We start from the raw sequence: 23,011 nt of genomic DNA, 5'->3' as shown, positions 1-23,011 counted from the left end.
CAGTATCAATGTTAAATTTAGAGTTCTAATTTGAGGTTAGTGTTCCTAGAATTAGTTGGGAGAGGTTCCAATCTTTAACTATTTAAGAACTTTTAAAAAGCTATGTATGTGCTACAACATCCCCTGTGGATGAATTAACCGATAGTACACCATGACAGATGTGCAAATTGGGAATGGTGTTTTGGGCCAGATAGTGTGCCGAAAAAGAATTGTCATCTTCAGAGAAGGAGAGATGAAAATTGGTCAGAATAGAATTGATAGGAACCTGAGGGGTAACTTTTTCACATAAGGGATAGGTTATACAGGCATTTGGATGGGCAAGGGTTGATTAGGGATAGTCAGCATGGTTTTGTACGTGTGAAGTCGTGTCTCACACATCTGATTGATTTTTTTTTGAAGACATGACCATAAAGGTCGATGAGGGCAGAAGTGTAGATGATGTGTACATAGATTTTTGTAAGGTATTCAACAAGATTCCGCATGGTAGGCTGCTCTGGAAGGTTAGATCGCATGAGATCTAAGGAGAGATAGCTGAATGGATGGCAAATTGGCTCCATGAAAGGAAGCAGAGGGTGAGGGTGGAAGGTTGCTTCTCGGACTGGAGGCCTGTGACCAGTGGTGTGCCTCAGGGTTTGGTGCTGGGCCCGTTACTGTTTGTCATCTACATCAATGATTGGGATGAGAACATACAGGGCAAGATTAGCAAGTTTGCTGATGATGCAAAAGTGAGTGGTTTTGCAGATAGTGAAGATGGTTGTGAAAGATTGTAACAGATTCTGAATCGATTGGCCAGGTGGGCAGAGGAATGGTTGATGGAATTTAATACAGAGAAGTGTGAGGTGTTGCATTTTGGGACGTCGAACAAGGGCAGAACCTACACATTAAAAGATAGGCCTCTGGGTAGTGTTGTAGAGCAGAGGGATCTAGGAGGACAGGTGCATGGTTCCATGAAGGTCGAGTCACAGGTTGATATGGTGGTGAAAAAGGCTTTTGGCACTTTGGCCTTCATCAGTGTAGCCGGGACATTGTTGGCTGTGTGGGCAAGTTGGGCCGAAGGGCCTGTTTCCAGACTCTATCATTCTATGACTCTGTGACTCTATAAGGTGTTAGGTTTATGGAATGATTGCCAGCGAGGTAGTTGAGGCAGATACTATGACAACACTTAAAAGACACTTGGACAGGTACATGGATAGGAAAGGTTTAGAGGAATATGGACCAAGCAGGTGGGACGAGTGTAGATGAGGCTTCTTGGTCAGAATGGGCAAGTTGTGCTGAAGGGTCCGTGTAGAGTGAAAAGTAGAGAGTGTTGTAGAGCAAGGGGATCTAGGATTTCAGATACACAATTCCCTGAAAGTGGTGTCACAGGCACATGGGGAGCGTTATAGAGCAGAGGAATTTAGGAGTGCAGGTATATGGTTCCCTGAAAGTGGCGTCACAGATAGGTAGGGTGGTCATGCTGTATGACTCAATGACTAATAAGAAGAAGGCAATAAATATGCCTCCTCGGTTGGCAATCTAACACTAATGTCTTGGCATTTAACACTAATGTCCGATAATGTTTTATTATGTGCTGCGTATAAACTGAGAGAGTAACAAAGAACAATTTTCTTTCCCTAGGGGTTTTTACCAGCCAATATGTTTGACCGCATCCTCACTGGACCAGTGGTCCGGGAGGAGGTCAGTCGAAGAGGCCGGAAGCCAAAGAGTGAGCTCACGAAAGCTGCAGCTGCAGCCGCCGCTGCAATGACTGTCAATCCACTCGTCACCAATGGACTCCTTGCTGGAATGGACTTAAACAGCCTCCAAAGCCTGCAGCAGAATCTCCAGAACTTGCAATCTTTGCAGCTGACGGCAGGACTGATGGGATTCCCGGCCGGCCTTCCGTCTGCGGGAGACGCTAAATCCCTGGCTTCGATGTTCCCTGTGATGCTCTCCAACATGGCGGGCTTTGGCATGGGAGGTTTGTTAAACAAACCCTCCGAAGCTACTCTGGGGAGGAAGAAAGGAAGTGGTACTGTGGACTCTCGCAAACCAACAGACGGGACAAATGAAAGGACGGTGAAACAAAGTGTGGATTTATGTAGTGAAATCGCTGTGTCAAACTCCGCTACATCCTCTCCGAAGAAGCTGACACCGACCACAAGTGCTTCTGCCTCAGCCATTGCTGGCAGTCCCCTGGCTATTAATCCACTGCTGTTATCTAGCATGCTTTACCCGGGCATTCTTCTGTCTCCAGGCCTTAACTTACCAATCCCGGGATTCCCCCAGACCAATATGTTTAATGTGCAGACTAACAAAAATACTGATGTAGCCATGTCCAAACCTACAAAGGAGACTGCAGAACATCCAGAGGGAGAAGAACATAATCCTTCACATGAAAACAGTGGAGATGATGCATCGGAGAAAGCAGCATCTTCATCCAGCAGTGACAATACAACTCAGCCAGATGATTCAGGGTCCAGTGAAGAAGACTGAACATGAAATTATATATTTAATCTTACACTGGAACAGCTTCATCCAAGTCGTATAAAAATAGTTCATTTGTAAATAACTCGATGATTTAAAAGAGAGAGAGAGAAAAAAAAATCTCGTCTGTAATTAACTGAAAGGGTTTCAGTATCTATTTAAAGGTACAAATATTTAAAGGTACCTTGCATGTAAAGTTGTTTTTGGAGGCTAACAGAAACAAAGTATGTGTACAGTGGTAACACACTGAAGCATCACAGTGCTAGTTGTTAATTTTTTTTAGGGGATTAATTTTAATAAAATAAATATGCACCAGGAGAGCCGTATATTTAATATATTTGGTGTGAACTAGGGAAAATGAAAGTACCTTTATGCATATCGTATTAAGTTACTGTATATATAAACCCACAAACTCCTTGACACTCATTTCAGTACACAGATCAAACTGCAGGAGACACAGCAATAACCCTGGCAGCTAATGAATGTCATTAAAACTGTAGAATATACACCTTGATAATGCAACATGGCAAAAATCAAAATGGAACTTCACATTTTATTGCTAAAGTGTTGTGATGCACTGTCAGTTTTGAAATTCAGGTACATTTCTGAGTTACTTGGAAGATTATTTTCCCAATCAGCCATAAAACTGGCTATTTATTTATTACCTCAGCTGTGCTAGTTTAGATGGATTAACAAAGTCGTTTTTGTTATACCCGCTTTGTTCGCGGTTTTGCAAAAATGTGGCATTTATTGCATAACGTAGCTGGTTGGAGTGACTGCTTTCACCTGGCATGTCTTCTTTCTCTGCAAGCAATTAAAAGGGGGCAAAGCCGTCACGGAAAGCCAATCTGATATGTGCAGTATATTCTGCCTCGTCATTCATTTCAAGGGAATGCTTAGTCGTGGTCCTCAATACATAGATGACAGAAATAGGAATTGTCCATAAAGGGTATAGCATTATTTAACATTCTCCTTGTAGGTTTATGAAAAGCTGTTCAGTAAATTTACACAATGCATTCCTGCCAAAAGTCAGTGTAGGAAGCACTGTGTTCTTCATTTAAAAGTATACAGATAAAAGAGGAGATAATGCATTTTATTCTACAGTTTTCAGTATTTATTATCACTGCAGAGCAGTGTATTAGTTCACTGTATTGAAAAATGAAATTGTTTCCACTGCAGTGAAAAATTAGGCACGTATTGTTACCTTTCCATTGGAACTGTACATCTTTTGTTAGAGAGGCGTGTGTGTGCGTGTACGCAGTACAATTAAATTTAGATCCCCAGTATCTTTAATGTACCAGCATCATACATCAATTAACACTGAAAAGGCTGCTTACGTTGCGCAATCAGTATTGCTTTTGAAAATTAAATAAATGTCTCCTGATGTAAGAAGCTCACCAGGACAGTAGAACTAGTAGAATAGAGCTCCATTATCTGTACATTGCAGAATTTCTTTGCTTGTGAATTGTATGTGTAGTTCAATTTATTACACTAACGTAAATGCACCCATCATTTTAAGTTAATACAAGGTTTCCCTCTTTTAAGTCATTAATGTGACTGGAAAAATCATCAGAAGCTGGCATTAAGATTTGTAAAGCAGTGTTATATGCACAAGTACCCACATGCTCAAAACAATGGCAATTATGCCGTTTGCAGTATTGAGAATTTGTATTGGTTTTGCAGTTAGAAATGTATTTAGAAACAAGTTTACAAAGAGTGGTTTAATATGCAGTCATTTGTTTTTAAATCCCACTTTTTATCTGCTGTCAGAGACCAATCTCATTCACACCCTTCAGAAACTTATTGCAAGGCCACCATTTTGCTGTATGGTAAACTCTTATTAAGTGTGAAACTGTTCATTGAGTGGATGTGCAAGAGGAACAGATGGGTCAGCGCCAAAACAAATCAATTTGGACCTTTCTCTTCTGGACTGTTTGGTTAGCATACAGTTTAATCTGTACAGTATTTAACAGATATTATCTATTATATTTCATTGATGAAATTAGGAGTTATGATAGAAATTTTTGCAAGTAAATTGTTAGGCACCCCACAGAATTCCATTCTGAACTGCATAATATTATTTTATATAGAATAAGATTTTGACATGAGCAAAAGCTCAGAAGGAATGAACTGCATATTTTCCCAGATAGTTGTAAGAATCTGCTTTGAAAACAATTGCAAATTTCTGTGTCGTTCACATCAATCATTAGCAGTAACTTTAAGACTGGAATATGTGCGGGATGGTATTTAAGTTTTAAATTTGTACAATGCCGCCTGGAAGGATACCACAGCTTTAAAAAAAGTATGCAGATTGAGTGAGAATACTTCAAATGTTTTTTACAGTAATTTTGTAATGCTAAAACACAGGCAGCATTAAACTAAGTTATAATGTGCTGGTTTCTTTATATACTGAATTGCTCCTTCTGTCTGAAATGAAGCATTACTGTATATAAACATTTCCTTGAGATCTAGTAACTAAAGTATTTTTGTCATTAAGTTCTTAGTGGTGAGATCTGATAGGCCACAGCTTTCAAAAAAAAAGATGTAAAATGTCACATTGTCTCCTTATGCCTCCAGTTTAGATTTAATTTCCTTTTTTAAAAAAGAAAAGAAAAACTGACTCAATAATTGTGTTCAATGACGTGACATTGGTCCTGTTTTAAAAATATAAAAAATTATCCACAAACGTAAAGTTATAGGAGACAACAAACCACCAGTGACTGTGGTGTCAGTCAACATGAGCAAACACACAAAAGGATTATACTAATACTTGCTGCCATTAACAGGATCAGTGATGAGTTGGTAAATTGAATATATGTATTGGTAGTTATGTAAGTCACACTTTAGTAGCTGCTCTGACCATGTATTTAATTACATTGCTGGAGGTTTGATGATTAAGTCTGTTTTTATTTTGGACAATTGCAGTACTTGCAGATTGTATTCTGTGTAGTCTGAATTGGCTTTCTGTAGTACAATGAGTCTTAAGTCATTTGTAATTTATTGAATTACTTTCTATGAAGTTCTATAGAGCAAATGGAAGTTTAATTATTTTTATTAAACCTATTCTTTGACTACCCATGCCGTATGTTTGTGTATGCTTATTGAAAAAAAAACTCATGTACAAGATTTAAAATTGAACATATTGTATGTTTTAGTCACAGTAGAAGCTTTGCAGTAGTTTTATATGGGATTAAGGTGCAAGGATACAACATTGATCTATATGACAAAGCAATAATAATGCGATTTCAAATATTGAATCATCAGAATTTTGCACAATTGAACAAATACCTAAAATTAATGTTCTACTTCCTTCTGTACCATGAAATATCAATTAATAACATCTGGGATATCGTCCTTCTAACACCTGCCTTTCAGAGTATGCACATGTATCGTGTTAGATTCTGCCTTCCACTTCCCCTGGCTGTTGCACAGCGATGAACAAGAGTTTCTTTATAAGTCGATATTGCTTAAATGGTCCTTGCTCATTCTTGATCTGTGTAGTTTCTGTTGCTGTGATGTGATAGAGTTCATTGGGGTCTCTGGTATTGAAGAGTCCAAAATGAAATACATCTTGCCTCAAATCAGATGTTTTCCAATACAACGGGAAGATTAAACTTTGCTGCCTTTTATCAACCATGCAAATTGCTCCCATCTGTGAAAGAACCCCAATTCCATAAATGTGCTGTTTGCCTATACCAGGTGTTATCGTATGCTCCTCAAGTGGAAAAATACCCAATTAATGTAAATTTATGGATGCATAATTAGAGAACGTTGAATGTGGTTTGTGACAGATTCAGGTCAGTTTAATTTATGGGCCATGACTAAACCTCACGCTACCTCGGAAAAGCACCCAACATAATCAAAGACTAGTCCCACCCCAATCATTCCTCTGCCTCCCTGCTCCTCTCCAGCAGAAGACACAGAAACTTGAAAGTGCACACCACCAGACTCGGGAACAGTTTCTTCCCCCTCTGTTATCAGGCTTCAGAATAATCCTTCCATAAGCTAGGGTACTGCTTCACTTCTACCCCATTGAGGACATTAGACTTTGTCTATGGAACTGATATGTTACAATGCTGAGGGCTATATTCTGCATTCTGTATCTTCCCCTTTGCTCTATTGTACTTGAGTTGACTTGATTGCATGTATGTATGGTATATCTGATCTATTTGGATGGCATGCCTCAGATATCAGGTTAACAAAGCACGAGATGATTTTGTATTAAACGTAGACACAAAAAGTGCTGAAGTAACTTGGTGAGTCGGGCACCATCTCTGGAGAAAAAGGATAGTCAACGTTTCGGGTTGGGACCCTTCTTCAGCCCTGACCCGAAACATCCTTTTTCCTGCAGAGATGCTGCCCGGCTCTCTGACAGCACTTGTCTCTGGCTATCTTTGCAGCATCTACCTTTGGTATAAACCAGCATCTGCAGTTCTTGGTTTCTGCACTATGATTTTATAGCAGTTCCATTTCTGACCAATAGATGACTATTTAACACAATTACACCCTCTACCTGTACTGGTGTCAGGAAGATGACGCCAAAGAGTAGTGTGAGACTTGAAGCTATTAAGCTATAGAGATAAGAGAAATAGGTCCCATTTTAATCAGCAGATTATACTGTTTCAGGAAAGAAAGATCTTTTAAATGGAAAGACCCATTACACCTCTCCCCTCCCAGCTTTCTTTTTGCAGATTATTATAAACAGCAACTCTGCTGTGTGCAAATGACTGAAAGTCGACCCCTGAAGCAAGATCTCCTTTTCTACTCAAACGAGTAATGAACGAGTAAGGATACACCACATCAGGCCACAAACCACTGTTGGAATGTCTTGCTCAAGAAACTGACCACAGTTAGACCCCCCTAAACGATACACCATAATGAATGGTAAAACTTGCAGAGCTGGAGTGACTGTCCTCAACCATTTCATGTTCCATCCATGACAACCCTCCCCAACCATTAGTAGATGTTCTCCTTGCGTCTAGATGAGGAACACAGCCACCAAGTTCTTTCTGTTCCACAGGCTTATTTACCATAAAGTGTGAACATGGTTTCTTCCTGCTTATTCATTCTAAATGAAATACCATTTTTATTGTCAGTATTGGAATAATAATAAGCACTAACTGATTTGTTACCATTTGATCAAAAGTGCAGGTGGGATGCTTAGATGGAGGGAATCGAATGGGATGCTTAGATGGAGGGAAGAAGCATTCATCGATGACTGATCTGAGTTTTAAGGTATGGAATCAAAGATTATTTTTTTTAATAAATAAAATGTCCTCTTGTAAACACAAGGAAATGCAGATGCCAAATAATGAAAGGCCAAGAAACTAGAAGTATGGAAAGGTACAAAGAAGAAAAAGAATTAAAGGAATGAAAAGAACAAATCAAGGGAAACAAGGGTGATCAATGAATGGTGGAGCCCACAATGGTCCATTGTTGGCTGTGTAAGAGGTGATAAGGAAGGGATAAGTGGATGCAACCAGAGAACTAGCAGGACAACCAGAGAGGGGGAGGGATGGAGAGAGGGAATGCAAGAGTTACTTGAAAGTAGAGAAATCAATTTTCATACTGCTGGGTTGTAAGCTGCCCAAGTGAAATATGAGTGACCCTGAGCAACTGGCTGCTTGACACTTTAATTTACATCCCACTATGACTTGTCCTGAAGACATAGTGGGATTCCTTCTCTCCAGAGATACTGCCTGTCCCGCTGAGTTACTCCAGCATGTTGTGCCTACCTATGACTTATCCTTACATCGTCTTCTGCATTGTTACAATGTGGCCGAATGCAGGGTTGAGGAGCCACACGTCATCTTCCATCTGGGCATTTACAGCCTTCCAGACACAATACAGCATTCAACAATGTGCAGTTCTTGGAAACACATGGGGCGTTCCCAACAGGAGACAATGGGGATGGACTCAAAATGCTAGAGTAACGCAGCAGAGCGGGCAGCATATCTGAGAAAAGGAATGGATTATGTTTCAGGTGGAGACCCTTCAGACTGAGTCGGGGGAGAGGAAGACTAGATAAATGGAAGGGTAAGGTGTGAAAACGACAAATCAAAGCAGACAATGCTCCAACGTTTTTAGAATAGCAGTGTTAGCTGAGGGGAAGGTGACAACGAGGTTTACAATCAATAAAATTAAGCAGGACAGTGAAACTAGGCGGGAAACTGGAATGGGGGAGAGACGGAGAGCGGGGGAAAAGGATTACTTGAAGTTAGAGAAATCGAATGATCATACCGCTGGGTTGTAAGCTACCCAAGTGAAATATGAGGTGCTGTTCCCTGTTCACTGGGACAATCGGCTCATCGAGTCTACTCCGCCATTCAATCATGGCTATTTATTCACAAAATGCTGGAGTAACTCAGCAGGTCAGGCAGCATCTCAGGAGAGAAGGAATGGGTGACATTTCGGGTCACTTCTTCAGACTGATGTCAGGGGGGCAGGACAAAGGAAGGATATAGGTGGAGACAGGAAGTTAGAGGGAGAACTGGGAAGGGAGAGGGGAAAAGAGGGACAGAGGAACTATCTTAAGTTGGAGAAGTCAATGTTCATACCACTGGGCTGCAAGCTGCCCAAGCAAAATATGAGGTGCTGTTCCTCCAATTTCCGGTGGGCCTCACTATGGCACTGGAGGAGGCCCATGACAGAAAGGACAGACTGGGAGGGGGAGTTGACGTGCTGAGCCACCGGGAGATCAGGTTGGTTAAGGCGGACTGAGCGAAGGTGTGGAGCGAAGCGATCGCCAAGCCTGCGTTTGGTTTAGTGGGTGTCAATCATGGCTGATCTCTGCTTCCCAATCCCATTTTCCTGCCTTCTCCCCAAAAACCCTTGACACCTGTTCTCAGTCATGGGGGAAGACTTCTTCATTGCGATGGAGAAGATTCCAGGATTAGTTGCAACGTTGCAATGGTGGACCCATGCATTTGCAGCCTCTTTTCCTGCTTCCTTTGCAAGGGGGGAAGGGAGGAGAGCCCAGGCCGAGTTGTGCGCCGTTGCAATGGTAGACCTATGCATTTGCAGCCTCTTGTCCTGGTTCCTTTGCAAGGAGGGAAGGGAGGAGAGCCCAGGCCGAGTCGTGCACCGTTGCAATGGTATTTGGCATCTGCAACCCCCTTCCTTGTTCCCGGAGATTGACTGCTGCCGTGGGGGTGGGGTGGAGTTGAGGAGGGGCCCGGCCGTGATGGACGTGACCGCGGACCAATGGCGAGGCGGGACGGGGCAAGGGGCGTTGCCGTGGGCAAGGAGGGGCCAATCGGACGTGGGGAAGGGGGCGGGACGCGGCGCGGCGCGGCTGTCAATCAGGCGCTTTAAATGGCTACAGTGGTGCGGGCCGCGGGCGCTGCGTGAAGCGATACATCGCCGGGCGGGGACCCCCCGATACATCATCGCCTGGCGGGGACCCCCCCGATACATCATCACCGGGGTTCCCCAGCTCCAGCTCCCCCGTTCCCGTCCCGATACATTCCCGGGATCGCCCCTAGTCCCCATCCACAACCCAGTCTCCATCTCCAGCACCAGCCATGAGCAGCGAGGAGGGAGAAGTAGAAGAAGAAGGAGAAGAGGAGGAGGAAAATAGGGACGGCGATCGCCGCCGGACCAAGCAGAGGTTCGAGGAGCTGTGTCAGAAGCTGAACATGGACGAGTGCGCCAAGTGCGAGGCTTGGGGCAGCTACCAGAGCATCAGCAGGAACTACACGCTGGAGGTGAGTGAGTGAGTGAGTGAGTGTGGGGCAGGGCTGACAGCTGTGTGTGTTTGTGTGTATCTCTGACATCCACGGCTCCAGCCCACCAGCATCCAATATGCATCCAACCGCCCCTCTTCCAAGCCCATCCTCCCCTCTCCCCCTTCCTCCAAACCCCTCCCCCTTCCTCCCCTCTCCCCCTTCCTCCCCTTTCCCCCTTCCTCCCCTCTCCCCCTTCCTCCCCCCTCCCCTTTCTCCCCTCTCCCCCTTCCTCCCCTCTCCCCCTTCCTCCCCCTCTCCCCCTTCCTCCCCCTCTCCCCCTTCCTCCCCCTCTCCCCCCCCCCCTCTCCCCCTTCCCCCTCTCCCCCCCTCTCCCCCTTCCCCCTCTCCCCCTTCCCCCTCTCCCCTCTCCCCCTTCCCCCTCTCCCCTCTCCCCCTTCCTCCCCTCTCCCCTTCCTCCCCTCTCCCCCTTCCTCCCCTCCTCCCCTCTCCCCTTCCTCCCATCTCCCCCTTCCTCCCCTCTCCCCCTTCCTCCCCTTTCCTCCCCCTCCCTCCCCTTTCCTCCCCCTCCCTCCCCTCTCCTCCCCCTCCCTCCCCTCTCCCCCTTCCTCCCCCTCTCCCCCTTCCTCCCCCTCCCTCTCCCCCTTCCTCCCCCTCCCTCTCCCCCTTCCTCCCCCTCCCTCTCCCCCTTCCTCCCCCTCCCTCTCCCCCTTCCTCCCCCTCCCTCTCCCCCTTCCTCCCCCTCCCTCTCCCCCTTCCTCCCCTCTCCCCCTCTCCCCTCTCTCCCTTCCTCCCCTCTCCCCCTTCCTCCCCCTCCCTCCCTTCCTCCCCCTCCCTCCCCCTCCCTCCCTTCCTCCCCCTCCCTCCCTTCCTCCCCCTCCCTCCCTTCCTCCCCCTCCCTCCCTTCCTCCCCCTCCCTCCCTTCCTCCCCCTCCCTCCCCTCTCCCCTTCCTCCCCCTCCCTCCCCTCTCCCCTTCCTCCCCCTTCCTCCCCCCCTCTCCCCCTTCCTCCCCCCCTCTCCCCCTTCCTCCCCTCTCCCCCTTCCTCCAAACCCCTCTCTCTCCCCCTTCCTCCAAACCCCTCTCTCCCCCCCCCTCCTCGTCCACTCTCCTACAAACCCAACTTCCCTTTTCTCCCTTCCCTTCAAGCCACAACACCCAACCTTCACTCTCCCCCTTCCTACAACCCCAACCTCCTGTCTGTCCCCTTCCCTCCAGGTTGCAACCTCCCCTCTTCCTTCCTCCAAGTTCCTGTTGTCTCCACTTCTCGGGCTCGACCTAAGGAGGCCTCCACCACTCTCAGTCATCCCGTCCCCCATCCCACGACAGACTAGTCCCCCGGATCGCCCCAAACACACAGAGCAGCTGGCGGCGGAGAGAAGTGTTTACTTGCTTCCCTCCATGTGGATGTGTTTATGCCGTGGGTCTTGGTGTGACTCATGTAAACAAATGAGCGAGACCGTCCAACCCACAGCCACCTGAGCCGAGTTCACCCCATCAATAGTTTCCTCAAATGATCAATTGGTGCTGCAAAGTTTGCACCACATGCCCCAGGCTGTTGATCAGGGCAATTATCGAGCGACTGGAATGAGTGCAGAAATCTACCAGGATGTCGAGGGCGTTATTATTGTCACATGTTCCAGACAGAGCAATGACATTCTTACTTGCAGTAGCACAACAGAATATGTAGTCTGAAGAAGGGTCTCGACCCGAAACGTCACCCATTCCTTCTCTCCTGAGTGCTGAGTTACTCCAGCACTTTGTGATACCACAAAATATGTAAACGCAGTACACTGTAAACAATGTAATAAACGAGAAAAAAAGTTCAGTATGTGTATTTGTATATATATATATATATATATATATATGTGTGTGTTTATGTGTGTATTTATATTTATGTGTGTATACACACACACATATATAAAAGTATATATGTGCGTGTGTGTATATATATATATATATATATATATATATATATCGCTGGACAGATAAATATATTGCTGGACAGATAATGTACAGTATAACCTGCCTGAACCATACAGCTGACACCTGCCCCTTTACTTGTAAACACAGTTGTTTGATGGCTACTTCCTGGAACTTGACATCAATGGTTAAATGATTCAATGCTGCATTTATTGTCCGGTGTGAAGTGCTAACACAGTAAAATACTTTTCCTTACAAGCAGTCCAGTAGAGTATTGCCATATCCCTGATCAGCAAGTGTACAGAAGTAGTCTACTGAGCCTGCATGCAAGAGGCCACCATGTTGATTTTGTTGTATTCGGCTTTGTAATACCAAGGAACTGCGGATGCCAGTTTATTCCAAAGATAGACACAAAATGCTGGAGTAACTCAGCGGGTCAGGCAGCATCTCTGGAGAACGTGGATAGTGGACGTTTCGGGTCCTGTCCCGAAATTTCACCTGTCCAAGTTCACCAGAGGTGCTGCCTGACCCGCTGAGTTACTCCAGCATTTTGTGTCTACCTTTGCATTAGGCTTTGCTTAATTAAGGTGTTGAAGAAAAATAATAAGATTAAAAATCTATTTAGATTTTAGATTTAGATTTAGAGATACAGCGCGGAAACAGGCCCTTCGGCCCACCGGGTCCGCGCCGTCCAGTGATCCCCGCACATTAACATTATCCTACACACACTAGGGACAATTTTTTTTTAAACATTTGCCCAGCCAATTAACCTACATACCTGTACGTCTTTGGAGTAAATCTCTTTAAACTGATCATACATATTTGAAACACCAGAACTTTTGAAAACATTGTGTTGTTGCAGGTAGTTGCATTGTAGTAAAAATCTACATCCAATAATAATTTAAAGAATGGGAATCTCCATTCTTCTAATAGAGCCAGCGAGAGTCATCGCAAATCAAGACACAAGGAAATGTAGATGTTGAAATCTAGTGTCAGTAGGTCAGGCAGCATCTCTGAAGGGTCCCGTCCTGAAACGTCGCCTATTCATTCCATCTAAAGATCTTGCCTGACCCGCTGAGTTCATCCAGTTTTTGTGAAGGTTTTTTGAAATAAATTCAATTAAGTGTGAGATAGTAACCCTGTAAAATCGTCTGAGTGGAGTGTTTGCAGTAAAAAGCAAGCCTTTCCATGCCGTTGACAACAACATTCCCTCGGGTTATTGCACCACCAAATCAATCGATTTAACACCATTAATTACATCAACTGGACTAGTTTACAACAGGTTTCCGTGAAGGTTTGTCACAAAGTTCTGTTGGTAAAATACAAACGGCGTGTAATTAAGTTTCGTCTATTGGTTAACAGTCATGTAATTTTGGGGGCTGTTTTATTTCAGGGAGAAGATCTTCACTGGTTGGCCTGTGCCTTGTACGTAGCGTGTAGAAAGGCTATCCCATCAGTGGGACAAGGAATTGTAGAAGGAAACTGCATCTCCTTGAGAAAGATCCTACGCTGTTGTGAATTCAGGTAGTGTTAACACTAGTTCTGATCAAGTCGTTCTTTCAGTAGTTAATTTGTTTTCTCTTCAAAGCCCAGTTACAAAGCACCTCAAATTCAATGGCAAGCCCACACTATTAAAACCTACAGCAGAGTGGTTACTTGCAGGCTGGCATGAATATGGTTGGCCTTGGTGTCTGATTAGTTTAGTTTGGAGACACAGCATGGAAACAGGCCCTTTGGCTCACCGAGCCCATGCTGACCAACAATCTAGTTGGTACACTAGTTCTATACAAGACACTCCAGGGACAATTCGCAGACAATTTACCTATAAATCCGCATGTCTTTGGGACGTGGGAGGAAACCAGAGCACCCAGAGAAAACCCATGCAGTCACAGGGGAACGTGCAAACTCCGTCCGGACTGGATGAGGGGGGATCTTATTGAAACATACAAGATAATTAGGGGATTGGACACATTAGAGGCAGGAAACATGTTCCCAATGTTGGGGGAGTCCAGAACAAGGGGCCACAGTTTAAGAATAAGGGGTAGGCCATTTAGAACGGAGATGAGGAAGAACTTTTTCAGTCAGAGAGTGGTGAAGGTGTGGAATTCTCTGCCTCAGAAGGCAGTGGAGGCCAGTTCGTTGGATGCTTTCAAGAGAGAGCTGGATAAAGCTCTTAAGGATAGCGGAGTGAGGGGGTATGGGGAGAAGGCAGGAACGGGGTACTGATTGAGAGTGATCAGCCATGATCGCATTGAATGGCGGTGCTGGCTCGAAGGGCTGAATGGCCTACTCCTGCACCTATTGTCTATTGTCTATTGACTGTGCCCGAGGTCGGGATTGAACCTGGGTCTCTGGCGCTGTAGGGCAGTAACTCTACCGCTGTGCCACCGTGCCACCCTTTCCTGTGCAGCATGACTCCAAAATAATCTCCGCCATTTGAGGGCTTGTCAACAGTGGTTTAAATGCAACAGGTTCCAAAAAATGTGGCAACACTTAATTGAATGTGCGAATGGAAGTCTCTTTCGGCCCCTGTCTGATCACGGTCCCTTATCAAAAGACCATTTTACCCTGGAATTCACACCACAAATTTATTGCAATCGTTGGTGTTGTTGCATTATAAACAAAAAATGCTGATTTTCTTTTTTTGTTTTGTTTCAGTTTAATAGAGTTCTTTAACAAAATGCAGAAATGGGCAGACATGGCAAACCTGTCGCAAGAGCTCAGGGAACGCACCGAGAAGCTGGAGAGGAATTTCATTGTTTCCGCCGTCATCTTCAAGAAGTGCAAGCCCATCTTCTGCGACATTTTTAAGGACCGCCAGGAAGTTCCAGCGCTGCGTCAGCACAGGGGCCGGAAGCAGAGGTGAGGCCGGAGATGGCGAAAGAAACCTGGTGTCTTGTGCAGCTAGCATCTCAAAATTAATGGATGGACCCTCTGAATAAAAGGGTGCAGGATCCCATTCCAGGATCGCACCCAACCCAGGCGACTCTTTGTGTGCTGGTCACAGGAGCGGATCTACAATTACACATTACAGTCGCTCCACACTGTTAACCTGTTCACTGCCAGTTTTTTTTTCACCATTGGCTGTGACCCGAGATACTTGGGGGGTGGCACTGAACAGGTTAAATCTCTATTCCTACAGCCCTTTATCCTGTATCTGTACACTGTGGATGGGATGGCTCGATTGTAATCGTATATTGTCTTTCCGCTGACTGGATAGCATTCAAAAAAGCTTTTCACTGTACCTCGGTTCACGTGACAATAAACTAAACCAAACTAAACTCATGAATAAAAGGGTTTACCCTTTGAATAATTAGGGCAGGTGGATGTGGCAGGGGGTGTTTTTGATAGTTGGAACAAAGGCCAGAGATAAGAGCAGAAGTTGTGAGACAGGTTCGAAGAGTTGCGGATTGTGAAGCCGGAGGGATGAAAGTAGCAGGAGTGGAGGGGAGAGGTAGGTGGGAGTCCAGATGGGGCAAGGGGGGGGGGAGAAATTGGGGATGTGGGGCAGAAAGGGAGGATTTGAGGCAAGGGGAGGTAGTTAGAAGTTACCTAAAATAGGAGAATTCAATATGAATTTTAAAAAAAATATATATATATATATATATTTTTTTTAAAGCTTGTGATAACCAATATTAAAAATAGGTTAATTACCTTTTCATACAAAGGGTGGTGGGTGTATGGGACGAGCTGCCGGAGAAGGTAGTTGAGGCAGGGACTATCACAACATTTAAGAAACATTTGGACAGGTACATGGACAGGACAAGTTCAGAGGGATATGGGCCAAACGCAGGCAGGTGGGACTAGTGTAGTTGGGACATGTTGGTCGGTGTGGGCGTGTTGGGCCGAAGGGCCTGTTTCCACACTGTACGACTTTATGACAGTGATCTTCTGCCATCTCCTGTTCTAAGATGATCTGATTTTTATTTTTTGGATGGGCAAAATTAATTGGAAAGAAAACCCAATGAATATTGTAAATTAAACATCGATTTTTGGTCATAGAACTTTCTTGACCTCTCTGCTGTTCATTATATTTGTGTTCGTGGCAAAGACTGCTTCACGTCAAATTCGAGGGAAACTTATAAAACCATCTCTCAGAAATGAACTAATTGTTGAAAGAAAAGGCAGTTGCTCCAATCTCATCAAAGTGCATTGTCCGTTCTCTGCAATGGATGAAACGTTCTCTGCAATGTAGCCATTGTGCAGGAAGTGGTAATGTTAAATGTTCTTCCTCCACAGACGTCAACCATGCACAGTCTCCGAAGTGTTTAACTTTTGCTGGGTGCTGTTTGTTCAGGCCAAAGGTAAGCAGATAAAACATTGTGCGGAACTGGGGAGAGTTTTTATCAGCCAGAGTGCAACTTTTAATCGACAGTAGGAATGCCTTGAACCAAACAAATCATTGGATAAGTTACATAGAACTTAGGTGCAGGAGGAGGCCATTTGGCTGCCATTCATTGTGATCAAGGCTGATAAAGGTTAAGGCATTAAAGTGTCAAGGCGGAGCTTCTGCCTCACAGCGTCAGAGGTCCGGGTTCGATCCCAATCTATGGTGCTTTCTGTGCGGAGTTTGTACGTTCTCTCTGTGACCTTTTCTCCGTGTGCTCCGGTTTCCTCCCACATTCCAAAGGTGTGCGGGTTTGTAGGTTAATTGGCTCCTGTCAATTTCTCCCGAGTGTGTGTGGAGTGGACGAGGAAGTGGGATGACTTAGAACGAGTGTGCGTGTGATAGATGGTTGCTGCACACCAGAGTGTAGTTATTGTTCGTTTCCTGATTAAATGTTTCCACTTTTGTTGATACTTTTCATGTTAAGAAATTATCAAAGCAGCTGGCCCAGTGAAATAATCAAATTATCTGCCTGTTGACCCAATTAATAAAATGTTTGGGTACATTAAACCACTGATATTTAACTTAACGGTTCCTGTCTGAATAATGCAATGAATGTTTCACAGACTACTACCCACACTGAATGCAGAGTCTAATCCAAGATCCAAGCACGCAATAAACCTGTACAGTAATTATTTTGTTACTGCAATGATTGTAGTGATATCTTTAATGTGCTACCATTCTGTGAAGTATGAAGTTTAGGATTAGGTATCACAAAATGCTGGAGTAACTCAGCAGATCAGGCAGCATCTAGGAGAGAAGGAATGGATGACGTTTCGGGTCGAGACCCTTCTTCAGACTGATAATGGGTGACGTTTCGGGTCGAGTCTCTTCTTCAGACTGATATGGATGATGTTTCGGGTCGAGACCCTTCTTCAAACTGATCGAAACGTCACCCATTCCTTCTCTCCTAGATGCTGCTTGACCTGCTGAGTTACTACAGCATTTTGTGATACCTTCGATTTGTACCAGCATCTGCAGTTATTTTCCTACACAAGTTTAAGATTAGGGTCACCTCTGATTATCAGCAAACATTAGGCTACTTGAAAAAAGCTGCAAAGAACTAAAATGTTTTCCCATTGTCAGTATTAGACTCGGGATGTTTTTTTTAATCATTCCAGTCCTTGTCTTTTATAGTTCTGCTTAAAATGCCACTATAGTATCTGCTTCCACCACCACCACTGGCATCGCGTTCCACGCACCCACCACCCTCTCCAAATGTAAAGGCAAAGTGGTTAATTGATTAGTTTAGAGGTACAGCAGGGAAACAGGCCCTTCGGCCCACCGAGTCCATGCCGACCATCGATCACCCGTTCACACTAGTTCTATGTTATCCCACTTACCACTCCACTCCCTGCACACCAGGGACAATCTTCAGAGGCCAATTACTCTACAAACTTTTGGGACCCGTGGGAGGGAACTGGAGCGCAGGGACGAAACCCACAGGGAGAACAAGCAAACTCCACACAGGCAGCACCCAAGGCCTGCCTGGATTGAACCCGGATCTCTGGCGCTGTGAGGCAGCAGCTCTACCCGCTGCACCATGCTCCGCCCTTCAGGCAGTCTCGGCAGCCAGCAGTTAAGCCTTTGCTTTTGTCTGCAATCACTTCCTTCTCAGACACTTGGCACCAGCTCAACTTCAGTGACCTTCAGATAATGACTGGAAATGTAGGAAATCATTAACTGTCCCTTGTTCTCTGCCAATGAAGTGTTACTCCTGTTCATTATCTTTAGAGTGGCTTGTTGGTATGGAGGGTGGATTTGCATCAGGCTCTGTCTTAATGGCAGTTTACGGTTCCAGTAAAGGTTTGCTCTAAGAACTGTGGATTCTGGTATTAATCTCCACAGGTCATCCTGCCCTCTCAATAACCCAAATGATGTCAGTACTTGTGTTTGAAGTGCCAACAGTATCCTTTCTGTTGTGTTACTCAGCAGGACAGGCAGCATCTCTGGAGAGAAGGAATGGGCGATGTTTCGGGTCGAGACCCTTCTTCAGTCTGAAGAAGGGTCTCGACCCGAAATGTCACCCATTCCTTCTCTGCAGAGATGCTGCCTGTCCCGCTGAGTTACTCCAGCTTTTTGTGTCTATCTTCGGTTTAGACCAGCATCTGCAGTTCCTTTCTACACATTCTGTTGTGTTAATAGACAATAGGTGCAGGAGTAGGCCATTCGGCCCTTCGAGCCAGCACCGCCATTCAATATGATCATGGCTGATCATCCACAATCAGTTCCCCTTTCCTGCCCTCTCCCCATACCCCCTGACTCCGCTATCATTAAGAGCTCTATCTAACTAACTAACTAAATGTTACATCAAAATCTCCTGTATCCTAATCATAAGACTGCACCTCATCCATTGTGTGCAAACTAAGTGGATTAAATTCAACGCCGCAGTATTTTTATATCCTTAAATCCTCAATCCAAAGTCTGCTTCAATTATCAAGCATTAGCAAAGGAAATTGCGATGTTGAATCAGGTTCATTATAATAATTTTATTGGTTGCATGATATCCTTACAATGGAATTCCACACCACAAAGACTTGGTTGACCAAAAAAAAAAGGTATGATAAAGCAATTTTTGTATGCTTAGCTGCAAATTTGCAACTTCATATAGTTCTAAAATTAATATTTTGACCTAGGGTGATACAATTGCTATTATTGGATTCAATATCCCTCCCATTTCTTGCCCTTCCCATCCCAATTTTAAGCATTACATCCAGTATTTCTGCAGTATCAAAATCAATATTGTCCTGCCTTTCATCACGACCTGTGAATTTTTAACCCTTTTCTATATTATTCCTTTGTGATATTCTCATTGTCAACTTGTGGAGATCAGGAACGCAGAGCCAGATCTATCTTATTTGTTTGCTTGGGCCACTGGACTTTGCATGGGCTTTGCAACCTTGTGTGCTAGGTTAATCACTGCGTTCCTCATCTCCACAAACTCCGATAGGAGAGAGTCTCAGCTCTCTGCCCAGAGTGGTATCGTCACTGATCCCATTCTCATCAATGTTTTGGATGTTGCCATTGTCCAGAAACGTAGCTGGACCAGCCACATACTGTGGTTCCGAGACCGTGGTTAGGGCGGCACGGTGGCGCAACGGTAGAGTTGCTGCATGACAGCGAATGCAGCGCCGGAGACCCGGGTTTGATCCCGACTACGGGAGCTGCGTGGGTTTTCTCCGAGATCTTCGGTTTCCCTCCCAAACTCCAAAGACGTACAAGTTTGTAGGTTAATTGGCTTCGGTATAATTGTAAATTGTCCCTAGTGCGTGTCGGATAGTTTTGGTGTGCGATGATCGCTGGTCGGCACGGACTCAGTGGTCCAAAGACGGACAGGTTTGTAGGTTAATTGGCTTGGTAAATGTAAAAATTGTCCTGAGTGGGTATAGGATGGTGTTAATGTTCGGGGATCGCTGGCCGGCACGGACCCGGTGGGCCGAAAGAGCCTGTTTCCGCACTGTATCTCTAAACTAAACCAGTTCATAGACAGGGAACCCTGAGGCAAAACCTCATCTCCTGACTTAGGGTCAGAGTCGTACGGTGTGGAAACAGGCGCTTCAGCCCAAACCTGTCCGTGCTGACCAACATGCCCCATCTACACTAGTCCCACAGGCCCACGTTTGGCCCATATCCCAACTAATGCAGTCACACAACTGTGCACAGATTTGAGTATTAATAAGAAAATTGATTCAGTGGGGACATCTCAAACTCTTTGTGATTAATTGAGGACAATTAGAAATAAAACCAGTACAATTTGTGAGGCCTTGACTTGGCCTCATCAAAAATTCAGTCATTGTGTTTTACGAGATTGTTTGTATTCTGGGGATGTGGGTAGAAATAATTTAGTTTAGAGATACCGCATGGAAACCTGCCCTTCGGCCCACCGAATCAATGCTGACCATCGATCACCGGTTCACATCATTGGGTCAATGTTATCCTACTTTCATATGCACTCCTTTCACATTTGTGGGCATTTTTCAGCGGCCATTTCAACCTGCAAATCCTCACGTCTTTGGGGGGACATGGGAGGAAATGGGGGCATCCGTAAGATACCCACGACAGTCACAGTGAGAACGTGCAAACTCCACACCGACAGCACCCGAGGTCAGGATCGAACTCGGGTCCCTGTTACTGTGAGGCAGCAGCTCCACCAGCTGCACAACTGCTGTCGGTAGAGTTTGCACACGTCATGAGTTTGGCTTGAGTCATAGAGTGATACAGCGTGGAAACAGGCCCTTCGGCCCAACTTGCCCACACCAGCCAACATGTCCCAGCTACACTCGTCCCACCTACCTGCGCTTGGTCCATATTCCTCCAAACATGATGAAGGTGTTTGTCTTTTCCTTCAGCATTTATATGTGTGTAAGTATTTGGAATAGAGGCAACTATTCCTGCCCTTACCTGGAGCAGGTAAATGTCCATAGTCCCCACTGTCTTGTGCACCCTGTGACACTACCCTTCCACTTCACTACTTAGTGCTTGAACAAGTGGATAGAGTCATAAAGTCACACAGCACAGGAACAGGCCCTTCGGCCCAACTTGTCCATGTTGACCAAGATGCTCCATCTACACTAGTCAATAGTCAATAGTCAATAGTCGTTTATTTGTTACATACACATAAATGTGTAGTGAAATGAAACATTACCCGCAGTTGAACAATAAGACCAATAAGATTAATCAATAAAAATGCAATAACACATACAATCACAACTAACACCAAACAAAAAGAAACATCCATCACTGTGAGTTTCCTCCAGTCCCTCCTCACTGTGATGGAAGGCCAGAATGTCTTTTTCTCTTCCCTGCCGTCTTGTCCCGCGGTCAGGCTGTTGGAGTTGCCACGTCGGGCCGGTCGGGGCTCCCGATATTGAAGCCCCCGCTGGGCGGTGAAAAATCCCACGGCCTATTTTAGGCAGCGCCGGACGGTGAAAGGTCCGCGGCGGGCCGACCCAAGCCCCGCGATTCGGGGCGGGCGAACACGCTGCCTCTGCCGCTGCCGGAGCTCCCGATGTCGGCCCCCATCCAGGGGCTTGCGGGCTTCTGACGTCCACGCGGCCCGCGCCGGAGCCTCCGGAGACGAGTCGCAGCCGCTCCCGCAGCATCCGCAGGCAGCCAGCGCCGCAGGTGGTGAGTCCGGGCCGCGGGCTCTGCGAACCAGAGCCCCAGGTGGTCCCAGGTGCATGGCCGGTGGTAGGCCGCAACGGGAACGGAGACACGACACAGAAACAAAGGTCGCGTCTCCGTTCGGGAGAGAGAATGTTACAGTTCCCGTTCCCTCCCACCCCCCCCCCCCCCCCCCACCAAAACATAACATACAAACACTACACCATATTAAAACTACAATTCAGACAAAAACAACAAAAAACACAAAAGACAGACGGACTGCAGGCAATGTCTGCCCCATATCCCTCTAAACCTTAGACAGACACAAAATGCTGGAGTAACTCAGCGGGTCAGGCAGCATCTCTGGAGAAAGGAATAGGTGAAGTTTCGGGTCGAGACACTTCGTTCAGACCTTGACTCGAAACGTCACCTGTTCCTTTCTCTAAGGACGGCGCGGTGGCGCAGCGGTAGAGTTGCTGCCTTACAGCGAATGCTGCGCCGGAGACTCAGGTTCGATCCTGACTACGGGCGCCGCCTGTACGGAGTTTGTACGCTCTCCCCGTGACCTGCGTGGGTTTTCTCCGAGATATTCAGTTTCCTCCCACACTCCAAAGACGTGCAGGTATGTAGGTTAATTGACTGGGCAAATGTAAAAATTGTCCCTAGTGTGTGTAGGATAATGTTAATGTGCGGGGATCGCTGGGCGGCGCAGACTCGGTGGGCCGAAGGGCTTGTTTCCGCGCTGTATCTCTAAATCTAAAAATCTAGATATATTGCCTGACTTGCTGAGTTACTCCAGCATTTTGTTTCTATCTTCGGTGTAAACCAGCATCTGCAGTTCCTTCCTACACATTCCGTCTAAACCTTTTCTATCCATAACAATAAAGTCCACCGTACATCTTAATTATGGTTTAAAAATTACTTTCTGAGTTTAAACACTTTGTTCTGATCCTAAAATTATTTTAATATTTTCCTGAAGAAATACAGTCATGTTTTTAAAAGCAGGTTTAAAGCAGCATTTCAACCAGAAAATGTGCAGCTGGTGAATTGGTTCCCGTTGTTCTTCGTGGTCCTGTACCTGTTGTACCATTTTTGTGACTCTGGAAGGACCACGAGTACACATGTTTATGATGTTATCATGGTGCAGCTTGTACTCCAGGCTGTTTGTTCCAAGGCCGCCTGGATCCAGAGTGACCGCCTAATCACACCAATCACTTATATACACAGGCATACAAAGTAGTCCTTGGATACACAAAGTAGTCCCAACAATATCACAACATCCCCCTTGTCTTATATATTACAACATCCCCCTTGTCTTATATAAAATTGTTTTCTTTACCATTCGAGGGCTAAAATATATTTAACAAACAAAACCAAAACACCATTGCTTTTTGCAAACAAAACCAATAACACAACTAAACACAATTAAACACAATTGCTTTTTTCGC

The 23,011-nt window shown here is 45.3% G+C and overlaps 2 protein-coding genes across 12 annotated transcripts in view; both read left to right on the top strand.

Annotated features, from left to right (window-relative positions):
• The window catches only part of chd9 (chromodomain helicase DNA binding protein 9), a 196,967-nt gene extending 191,435 nt beyond the window's left edge, over positions 1–5,532 (top strand). For all 11 annotated transcript variants that reach the window (XM_078400388.1, XM_078400385.1, XM_078400392.1 and 8 more), the window contains one exon: positions 1,618–5,532. In XM_078400388.1, the coding sequence (XP_078256514.1) occupies positions 1,618–2,475 (858 nt within the window). In that variant the 3' untranslated portion in view covers positions 2,476–5,532. The remainder of the gene's footprint in view (positions 1–1,617) is intronic.
• A 4,241-nt stretch (positions 5,533–9,773) lies between these two features.
• The window catches only part of rbl2 (retinoblastoma-like 2 (p130)), an 81,441-nt gene continuing 68,203 nt past the window's right edge, over positions 9,774–23,011 (top strand). The window contains exons 1-4 of the mRNA XM_078400382.1: positions 9,774–10,172; positions 13,467–13,597; positions 14,732–14,935; positions 16,313–16,377. Of these exons, the coding sequence (XP_078256508.1) occupies positions 9,990–10,172; positions 13,467–13,597; positions 14,732–14,935; positions 16,313–16,377 (583 nt within the window). The 5' untranslated portion in view covers positions 9,774–9,989. The remainder of the gene's footprint in view (positions 10,173–13,466; positions 13,598–14,731; positions 14,936–16,312; positions 16,378–23,011) is intronic.

Source organism: Rhinoraja longicauda, chromosome 6 (genome assembly GCF_053455715.1).
Source record: "Rhinoraja longicauda isolate Sanriku21f chromosome 6, sRhiLon1.1, whole genome shotgun sequence".
Lineage (NCBI taxonomy): Eukaryota > Metazoa > Chordata > Chondrichthyes > Rajiformes > Arhynchobatidae > Rhinoraja > Rhinoraja longicauda.
This window is presented reverse-complemented; position numbering and strand designations above follow the sequence as displayed.